Source organism: Strongylocentrotus purpuratus, unplaced genomic scaffold, assembly GCF_000002235.5.
Source record: "Strongylocentrotus purpuratus isolate Spur 01 unplaced genomic scaffold, Spur_5.0 spur5_scaffold_6, whole genome shotgun sequence".
Lineage (NCBI taxonomy): Eukaryota > Metazoa > Echinodermata > Echinoidea > Camarodonta > Strongylocentrotidae > Strongylocentrotus > Strongylocentrotus purpuratus.
In genome coordinates this window covers 52,571,684-52,583,024 of record NW_022145612.1, presented here as the reverse complement: position 1 = coordinate 52,583,024, position 11,341 = coordinate 52,571,684, and the positions used below count along the sequence as shown (strand labels likewise).

The window sequence follows — 11,341 nt, the reverse complement described above, 5'->3', positions numbered from 1 at the left end:
TGGTCCGGTATGGAGGGAAATTGTTAAAGCTTTTTTATGAAAAAAAAGGAGATTTTATTCCTTTCAATGTGTACACATACTTTATTCTGTAAACATTTGGGCTCTCAGACGCCCTCTCCCAATTTACATTAGAAATAGCGCTATTTCTATCTGGAAATACTAATGTCTCTTGACACTATAAGTAATGTGAAGTTTGTGAAATTTTCCCCTAAAAGTAATTCTTCATCCACCCTTAGAGTCCCTATTAGAAACATGACTTGAGGTCCTAATATATTTTACACGAACGAGGAAAAAATCTTGATCTTTTTTATTTGTAGCATCTCATATGTCCCTGACTCTGACATTGAGCCAAATGTATTATGTCCTTGCTTCACTCACAATACTTTGGGTCCATCCCACATTTTACATGATTTGCCATTGAAAGGATGTAATAATTAATAACTATCCATAAAGAGAGAACTAAACAATGCACTTGTATGTTAGGCCCAACGTAAAGGCTTGTTCAGATCTAGGACACTGCAAGACTGTGGCACTTTTAAAAATAATGACGTAAAGTGTAATGCCCTTCACATTTCTGAATTCTGAACATTTGATAGTGCTCAGTGATTTGTTGTGACTTTATTGATTTCTTTTATTTAACCAGTGCTCTTGTCTTGTTATCTGGAGCTATTCTAAAGCTATTCAAAGCTAAACCTCTCACCGCTCATGTTCATTTTTGCATTAAGTAACCCCTTCTCCTTTTCTTTGTGATTTGTCCTACAGTTCTCCTTGTTGAAGGGGCCAGTGTGAACCTGCCTCTGGGTAGTACCCACTGCCACCTGTACAGCAGCCAGGAGTGTGAGAAAGATGGCACCAAGTGTGGCAACACCACCGAAGAGTGTGACAACAAGGAAGCTGAGATACCATCCTGCTACGTCCTCTGGAAAAACGAGACTTCCTCTGGAGGTGGTGTAGATGTGAGTGAAAACCTGTACTGGTCTGAAGGTAGATTTTGTGTTGTTGATGGTTGTACTTGTATGACACATGCTCCTGCAACAATTGCCACATGATCAATATATCCTACACGAGGGCTTGAAACTATCAGGCAGCCAGAAGGCTCGTCCCAAACTCACCAAATTCTTACCTCATATCATAGACCAAACACTATGCTCAAAACTAACACTAACTCTTTTCCTAAAGCCTCGGTCACAAATACCATTACGAACTGCTACGAACGCCGTACAAACGATTTTCAGACAATGGAAATTCAGGAAGTCGATGGAAAAACGGAGATTCGTACGAAATTATCGTTTGTACGAACCAACCATCTATATTTTATGAAGTAAAAAGCCTGGAGTAATTGTTGATGGAGTACATGTATATTCTGGAGCACTGTTTTGACTCCTATTCCTTTTCAGTTCTTTATTTATTCTCTCCCGTTCCCTTACCAAAATCCCTTTCCCTTTCCCTTTCATTCATACCCTCTCTTACTCTCCCTGGCAGTTGCCTCTTCTGTGGCCGCTCATCTGCTGTGCAGTCGTCTTACTCATGTATCCTAAAAATGTTTCAAGGATACTTTCTCTCCTTTACTCTCTAGATACATGTAGCTCAGCTCATATCATCAATAACATTTATTTGTATTTTACAGGTGTGCTACTTAGTACAATTAACAAATTAAAAATGTGATGTTTAAAATTATTTTGTAAACAAATATTTAAGCAGTATTTGTGGCAGATATGAACAATGTCAGCAAAATATCTAATTTTTAGCTTTTGCTGTGAAGTAGTAAGCATGATACAAACAGTAATCACTGTGACGAATTTGTCATATTTTTGATATTTGATTGTGTGAAGCAATACTGGAGTTGGATTGTACATGTATGAATGGAACAATTTGAACTGCAGTATTGCTTATGCTGATACGAATGCTTATGGAGGAATGTTGCTCAGCTATTAAAGACCTTCATACATAACTGAAATTGCTATTTCCAGGAACCAATCTTTAATTATTTCTCTCTTCTGTAAGAAACTTGAGAAATCACTCAGGGCCATCTATTTTAAATAAGGTACATTTGAAGCAAGATGACATGGTCTGCCATGGAACATCAGCTATTTAAAGAGATACTCCATGTGTGCTCTTAGATGCTGTTAAGTCATGATACACCCACAGCTTCTTCATTTAATCTTACTGCATGAATCACAGCCTCCTGGTTATAATCCATTGAGCTGCTTCACCTCTCTTGTGTTGTACAGGCAGGATAGAGTCATCCAAAGGGGTACCATTGTTTCTCCTTGTCAGGTCTCCGTGCGATAAGAGATGCTTGTCTTAATTTGGTACCTCATCATCTCTGTGAACTTGCTCTTCTTGAGGTTCATCTGTGGGTTATCTTTTGCTCCTATTGTGTTATTACTACAGCAAGTGTGGTAACACAACCCTGATTCTTTATTTTGCCTTCTCTTTGGATGAATGACAAACAGTCCTTTCAAATCATTTGCAGCCATGTCTTCTTTACGCCACCCCCAACTTATTGGTGTCACGTCAATTAATTCTTAGCTCTTTATACCACACAAACACATGCATTCTAAAGTTCACATGTTCAGGTTTTCACATACAGTCCAGTTCTGTATAGGTTTTCATGGTGAGTGAAAGCCTTTGATTTATGAAGAATAGAAGAAAATTGAATGTATTCATTGTATTTCCCCCAAACTCATTATGATGAATGAGACATGTAACTCACATATTTTGCATAATAGCACATACCGTACATGTATGAGGATAGAATTCCAGTTGCATACATTAGTCGCCGCTGTATCAGGTAAGCTTGATACAGGTTTTAGACTTGTGAAGAGCAATTTCTGTTCGTTAACGTTTGTCTCTCATACTGCTTTCAAACTGGTTTCTATCGCAGTCACACCGATGAAAATACCAATTGAATTTTCCTTATGTAAACAAAGGTGAAACCGCCGTTTTCCCTGCTGTAGCTTTCATACCGCCGGTGAAATTCACTTGCTGTGGCGACCCCTTGCCGGAAGTGAAGAATTATTATGTAATTATTAAGCCCGCGCCCCATCTAGCTGGCATGCAGCATGTTCAACTAAAAGCTAACAAACACAGTTGATTACGATAAAGCGCGCATACACTGCGACATTAGACCAATTTAATCGCTGTTTTCTCCCGAACGCATTCACAGTGGCTGTTTCATCGGTGTCACACCGATAGAATGAGAATTTAGTCGCCTATTTCTCTTCTTTTCATCGGCTATTTAATCAGCTTTTTCTCCTCTGTAGCATTCAAAGTGGCTGTTTTATCGGATGCGTCCGGATGCATCCGATGAAAATCAGGCCAGTTTGAAAGGGGTATCAGTCTTTCTGTATCTCTGCCATGTTATTTTCTTTTCTAACCTTTCTTTCCCTTCAACTGTATTTTTCTATCTTCTTCTCCCCCATTTCCCCCATTTCCACATTAAACATGTTATTTTTATTTGTGAGGGCTGCTGTTAAATCAAACTGTGTTCAGATTTCATCAATTAATATAATAACAGTTCATACTTTTAAAAACAATTTGCAGCTACTTTTCAAAAGTCTAAGGGGCAACGTATTCTGATTTGTGTCTGTTTTTCCCCGCTTCTCCACTATACCATTCTCATCTCTGTTCCTATTTATCTTTCCTATGCAGGTGATGATGCGAGGCTGCTGGCAGAATCAGGGTGACTGTCTTGACATGGACTACTGTATGAGCTCTAGTCCTGCTGACCAAAACCTCTTCTTCTGCTGCTGTGTGGGGAACCTGTGCAACATGAACTTTTCTTTCCTCCCGACCCCAGAACCTACCCCCACTGTTACACAAACAACAGTCACAGGTCAGTATTGTACTTCATTGCTAACCTATAGCCTTTCTTGTTTTCTAAAGAACTGATCAAATCAACTTTTATCCCTTCAAATTGCCAACATGGTATATAGTTTTTTTTTTTTTACTGCAATATTTTTTCCTAACAGAATTATGATTACACCATAAATATAGATCTTGATAAATAATTACCATGTAATTAACATCAATAAGCCAGAAGGCCGTTTATGTGCCTATTTTAATGTTGAATGATATGGGATTGTATTGACAGGATCCAATATAGACGAGAAGAAGAAGAAGAACGAGATGCTGACCAAAACCATCCTGTATTCCATCGTGCCGATCGTTGCCATCGCTCTGGTGATCATCATGCTTTACTGGATGTGTAGACGACACCGCTATCATTCCCTGATTGCCATCCCGACCACAGAGCCAACTCCATCACCCATGAACAGCCTACCTCCCATCCAGCTCCTGGAGATCAAAGCCAGGGGCCGCTTCGGTGCTGTCTGGAAGGCCTCTTGTCTCAACGACATCGTGGCTGTCAAGGTGTTCCCTATACAGGATCGCAACTCCTGGGCCAACGAACGTGAGATCTACAGCCTCCCTCACATGCACCATGAGAACCTCCTCCATTTCATCGCGACGGAGAAACATGGAGAGGGATTGGAGGTGGAGTACTGGCTCATCTCAGAGTTCCACCATCATGGATCTCTGTGTGACTACCTCAAAGCCAATGTTATCAGCTGGAAGGAGCTGTGTGGTATCGCTTTCTCCATGGCCAAGGGCTTGGCTTACCTGCACGAGGATATCCCACCTACCACCGCTATACCATTTGTCAAGCATTCAGTAGCTCACAGGGACTTCAAGAGTAAGAATGTGCTGATAAAGAACAACACCACAGCTTGCATTGCAGACTTTGGCTTGGCCTGTGTGTTTGAGGCTGGCAAGAATCCAGGAGACACTCATGGACAGGTGAGAAATAAGTACAACTAGAAAAAACTCTCCTGAAGTAATGGACATCCATCTTATTTTATATAAACTGCAACCAGATACTGTTAGGTACTGTACTTGGCAGAAGAGCACAAATACAAAGTTTTTGTTTATATTTGTAAAATTTCAATTTGTTGATATGTATTAAGATGTAATGAAATACGACATCACAACATATCAGGATAATAATCAAGATGTATGGACTTTCTAGATGTAGTCAGATGTTGGATACCAGAAATTTACATTTTAAGAAGGCACGTTATATTTTAGCTGTAACAATCACAACTTGACACGATGATAACAAATATCATTGAACATGAGCTCCAACAAGTCTGCTCATTTTTCATCTTGCATAAACTTGCTACTACTCTGATCTGTTACAAAAATACATGTGTAGATATTGTCTCATCTATGGTGTGTTTTGTTGTTGCTCTGAACAGGTTGGAACGAGACGCTACATGGCTCCAGAGGTACTAGAGGGAGCCATTCAGTTCAAACGAGATGCTTTTCTGCGTATCGACATGTATGCCTTTGGCTTGGTACTGTGGGAGCTTGTAACAAGATGCACAGTACAAGATGGTAAGCCACTTCCTCTTAGAGAACAAGAGAGAGAGAGAGAAAAGGGGGAGGGACAGGTTCCCTTCTATTCATAAATGTTTCAACATTATATTAAACATGAAGTCAGGAAGCTTTGAAAGATAATTTTGTTTTGATTGTTCTAGGTTTTCAGCTTTATCAGTAAAGGATATGACTTTGGAAATATTATATGCAGAAAGGCCAATGTGTGGTGGATGAATTAGATTTTGTTTCATTCACAAGCACCGCAAGTCTGTTCACGAAATTCAAGGCTTTTATGGCAATTATATGATTCTGCAATAATATTGCATGTGTTACAATAGAAATAATATAATTTCCATGTATTAGGAACACATATTATTGTACACTTCTAGAGATGAGTAATGCACCAACCGAATTAGAAGTCAAAATTGTTAATAGCTATAACATGAAAAACAACGTACATTACATTGTATGAAGTCAGTGGGATAAATATGCATATGATGCACAAAGCAATGATCAAAGAAAATAGCCATAAGCATTTTTAATAGGTGAGTCTGCTGTTCAGTTTTGAATATTAAAGTATATTGGAGTTCAAAGAGAGAATCCTAAATTCTTAGTGATATTTTAAAGAAAGAAATGTTTTAGAGGAGGTGTTGATAAGTTCAATGTTTGTATTATTTGTGATGTGTTTCAGGGCCAGTTCCAGAGTATAGATTGCCCTTTGAGGAAGAGCTTGGGCAAGGCACATCACTAGAGGACATGCAGGAATGGGTAGTGGTCAAGAGGAAACGACCTGTCATCAGTGACCATTGGCTGAAGCACAGGGTATGCTATGACCTACCTTTCTTGTCCCTTTTCACTTTTGATCATCTTTTAATTATACCGTACCTTTTTATCTTTCTCTTCTCTTTGTTTGCATCCAACCTTTTCCCTTTCATTGATAAGACTAATTCAGAAATACAGGAAAACCTTCCTTAGTGGCCACCTTACTATACTATTAAAGCCACCTGTCTTTAGTAATGACACATATGTATCTCTGTGCCATAGAACATGTTTAGAAAGGCCATCTGTCTAGAGTGAAAACCTTTGTCCATTTCCTTCATGTGGCTTTGATAGACTGGTTTCAAGAATGCACCTTGTAAATACTAAATCAAATTGTCATAGACATGAAGAAGAACCAACTGTTGACATCTCCACCCTTCCTTTTTGTTGTTGTAGGGTCTTGAGTTACTATGTGAGACGATTGAGGAGTGTTGGGACCAGGATGCTGAAGCTCGTCTCTCAGCCGGCTGTGTAGAAGAGCGGATAGCACAGTTCAGCCACAGCCACATGAATGGCCACATGAATGGCCACCATCCGGTATCGCCAACGCCTCTCATCATGCAGACCATGCACAATAGCACAAGCTTTGAGAACACTGGTAACACGGAGAGCACAGACATTGCTTTATACAGGAATTCCCCGTCTCCGCCTCCCAAGGAGTCCAACTTATAGGGGTTGTAGGCATGTGGCCGATGCAGACGCTGCCGTTGTGTGTGAGTGTTAGAAGACACTGGATATGTTACCCGCAGGGTGATCATGCAGCGGGAGTGTTGTGTTGCCATGTGAGAACAATCTAGGACAACTCAAAGCTGAATGCCAACTGGGATACAGCGGTTGAAGCTGTAACTTGAAGACGCCAAGAAATATGAAGGAGACAAGGAGATGGTGGGAAACTTGGAGGAGAGATGGCCTACTGCACCTGGAATGCTCTCAACGTGTCCCGCCAGTCAAAGATCCCAGCCCATGGTCAAGAAGTGATTTCTGAAATGTGTTGACAGTGTGTGAGCGATGTCATCAGGTGAAAGTGCATTCAACTCTTTGATAAAATTGCGGAGCATCCATGCGCTTTGCTTCTACCTGTGGATGGGCTGTCCTTTGAAAATCCTTGAAGGTAACGAAAAAGAGTTCTGCGCCGAGGAGATATTTTTGATGACAACTGGAAAAAAGAAGAACAATGACATAACTCATCACCTTTCTAGAATGAACTGAGAGTGATTTATATTATGTGGATGGTTATTGATGCTTTCCAAATGTTTGTAAATAGTGCACCGTCTGAGAGGACATACATGGTGAGGACTTTGCAGACAAATAGGCAGTCTGTGAATTACTGTGCTTTGACATCAGTGTGACCCATAACCCTGAAGGAAGAACTCTGCCAAGTCACACTGCATACATGGTGTATTCTAAAAGCAAGCTTTTTACGTTTGTTGCCGAACTCCTACGTCAATGTCTTTGCTGCATGAGATTATATGTTCTGTTCATTTTTTAACCACCCTTTTAATTGTACATAGATCTTTTCTGCTGTTAAGAAAAGCAATGGTTAGACTTATTTTTTGTGTGTAGACATTGCAGTTAATAGTTTGTGTGATTAAGATAAAAAATACAGTAAAATAATTTGTGTTCCTCAGGATTCAATTTTTTCCGCCAGCTTTGAGGTTTATGTGAGTTAGTAAGGATACAACATCTAGATTGAAGTAAGACCAGGATAGAAGGTTGAATGGGTTATAAATGCTGCATCGGAAAGAGATTATAAGGTGTGTAGATGAATGGAGGAGCCTCCTATATGACAAGATTTGTAGATGATACCTTATGCTGCCAAAGTAGAGATATTAGATAGAGAAAACTGTGTAGGAAAAGAGAGTTAACTATTTCTGACCCTTGACCCTTGTGACAGAGAGTAAGAAATGGGGCGGGGGTTTCAATTACATTTAATTAAAATGTTTTGAGTTTGTACGCACAAAATGACATTGTCTAGGACATCGTTTCTCAAAGTTTTGGAAAGAGTCTTTGTAAACCGGCTTGATTATTTACAGGCTCAATTATTTACAGGTTACAGAATGCCAAGAGAAACTTGGCATGAGCTGGATATGGTGACAAAGTTGATGGTGTTATCCCCTGCACTGAATGAAGATGTTATTGTGAGGTATACCACAGATGAGGTTTCGCTGTTTTATCATGCACATGCTAACTCCAGAAGGGACCAGAATAATGCAAACAGTAGATATACTTTAAATAAGTTATTGCCACGGATGAGTCTTACCCCGTCACTTTAGAAAGACTTTACAATGCCATTTGTGTTTACTTATCCATATATTTGATATGCTGCCACGTAACTTTACCAAACTGTTTGCTGGAGTTAAATGTGTTATTTAGTAAAGATATGTAGCAAATTTAGCGATCGTCTTTCAACTGAAAAGAAGTAATGGATTTCATGTGAAGGGTGAATCTACGGCCCACTATCCAGGCATTTCACACATTGCCTAAGCCATGACACCCATGGATTCCAATGAAAAAGCATGGCATTAGACATGATTTCTTTACCTCCTAAATGTTGTAGTCGGTGTTACTGGGTACATAAGAAAATCAAACGCAATGGAAGGGGCAATTGTTACTATTGGGGGGGGGGGGGGGGCTGATAGAACTTGTTTTACTGGGGATGTATGAGTAGTATCTGCTAGCAATGCAATAAAACAGCAGGATCTGAATCTTAACGTGTTTAATTTAATCAAGATGTCCCTCGTCGACTGCAGGAGTTACACAGCTGCTATTTGATCATTTTGTTTGTGTGTGTGATTGTGAGTTGTAGCCAGACAAAATGACACAAACCAACACATCTGTCATGTGTTGGCAGCAATAGATGCTCAACTTTATTTATGCATGTATCGTACACACCTTGTTTATATCCTGTTTCATGTTCTCTCTACATGTAGCATGTATGTTCTGTATATGTGTCTCTCACAGTGTCAACTCTAGTCACTGAAACTGCCGTCTTAGAGTTATATATATTAATTAGTTCATCTAGCTGATCAGATATTTGTACATTTGTTTTTATCATCATATATCAGCATCGCATTCAAATCTTGCTGATTTTCATCTTATTTATGCGGTAGATATTCTCCGCTGTAGTTGCTTCTCAGGAAGATGCTAATATTGTCTGCTGAGAGGCAGAAGGATGTTAGCTCCTATCTTTATACTTAGAGCTAACATCCTTCTGGCTCTCAACACCCGATATTGTGTAGTTAGTCTATGACGCTGTAGCTCTTAACCTACCTTGGCAGTATTATGACCAAAGCATAGACTTATAAACTTTGTGTGATTGGGAGGAATATCTAAATGGTAAATACTTCAGCTTTGTTTACACATGAGGCAGTAAATCTCCTAAAACATAGCACTGAAATAAAACCATTTTAGTGAGAAAAAAATAAATTGTTGGCAACAAAGGCTCCTGAGCGTACTCACTCACCTTTGTGTAACCCTAATCATATCCAATGAACAATTTTGGAGCTATGAACTTACCATCCCATTTGGAGTAAAATCAGTTATCTTTCATCTGTTAGAAGAAGGGAATATAGATTATATAAAGAAACCTCTTAATGAAGACCTGTTCTGCACCCCCCCTCTCTCTCTCTCTCTCTCTCTCTCTGTCCCCTTCTCTCTCTCTCTCTCTGTCTCTGTCTACCCTTCATCTGCCCTACCTCCCAAGTGTTTTTGTTGAAGCCATTACTAGAATTAACATCAAAAAGTTTGGAAAAGCTATTTGTAACTTACTATTCATTCCTTATTTTCTCACCATCTGCTGTTGTACCTAGACCAGTTTATCACTTGAATTGCTCAATTTACAAGAAAACAAATAATAGGCTGAATATTTGCAAATTTAGACCAGCATGTTACCATGTCATTTTAACGTTCATTACTTTTGCCATTTACCTTTCAGTTTAAAAGCTCAAAGACTAGGAAATCGCACATACATGTAGATGTCATTATTATGAATTTCTTTTTTATCCATGTATTATTGGATATAGCGATCTGTGAATATTCTATACAATTGCATCTAATAATGCTGTGATGTCTTACAAGTTTATACCATAGTGCTGGCTGTGTACACTGTACATGTACATCCGGTCTGTATAGTGACAATACCCAATTTGTATAATTTCTTTTTTAATATCATGCAATATTGTCTATGATTGACAGTGTTACTGGTTAAAATGTGTGTCTAGGTGATGAAGATAAAGATGAATCGCACATTCTCATGGGCATTCATTTTGTATCATGTAAACTTAGTATTTTGTCAGAGACAGTTATTTCAAGTTAAAGAAGAAAGGATGGAAATAAGCTGTCCTGATCAGTCAGTCAACTTTAAGCTCAGGAGACCAACTCTCTGAAGACTTTATAAACATCATGGGACTACCACTTTAAAATTTCCCACGATCTGTCTTCTTTTTCCTACCTCACTTTGGCATGTCAATAACTTACATCGGTGTCAATAAGTAAAAGAAAAGACCAACGACTTTATGCCAGCAGCAGTCCTACGCACACTTTTCAAATTAAGTTATGCTGCACATTGCACACGCATTGTTTCCATTGTTGACCACACCTTGCTTTTTCAAAGTGCCAAGCAGGCGTGAAAATGAAGCGGAAAATGTAAACTTCTGTTGGGGAAAGAAATGATGCAGTAAGGAAGTACATGTATGTGGTGCAGGTCAATAAAATGAAACGGACAAAAGTAACGCGCAACTGCATTCATCTCAGCAGCAGGTGCATATTTATTCTAACACTCTTCAATATGGCTGCCTAACGTACTGTTTTGGACAGGGAGGTTATTAACCTCAAGGTAAGCTTGTATTTAATGGAAAGCAACCAGTCCGTCAAAGTGCAAGTACATGCATTTTTTTCTTCAAACAAAGAACATATAGGAATGCTCAAGTTTAATCATTGTAATCACTTTTCCAATCTTCAATAGCATTTCATACTTACATCTTTTAGGAGCCTCTTTAGTCATTTACCATGAGCTAGAATGGCATTGACCCATACAATTCTACTGCATAGGGTTAATGCCCTTCTGACATTAAAGCTACACAATGTTTATTATGTATTCACTTCCGATGGAGCATGTTCCTGGAAGTTAATGTTTAGCAGAGAC

The 11,341-nt window shown here is 39.1% G+C and overlaps 1 protein-coding gene across 1 annotated transcript; it reads left to right on the top strand.

Annotated features, from left to right (window-relative positions):
* Positions 1 to 731: 731 nt before the first annotated feature.
* On the top strand, positions 732 to 9,621 carry LOC115929923 (activin receptor type-2A-like; the record flags this gene model as incomplete). Its single annotated transcript, XM_031000062.1, has 6 exons — positions 732 to 956; positions 3,655 to 3,838; positions 4,097 to 4,800; positions 5,259 to 5,397; positions 6,071 to 6,201; positions 6,595 to 9,621. Coding segments are annotated over 6 exons (1,659 nt in total), but the record flags the coding sequence as incomplete, so codon positions are not given.
* Between the last annotated feature and the right edge of the window lie 1,720 nt (positions 9,622 to 11,341).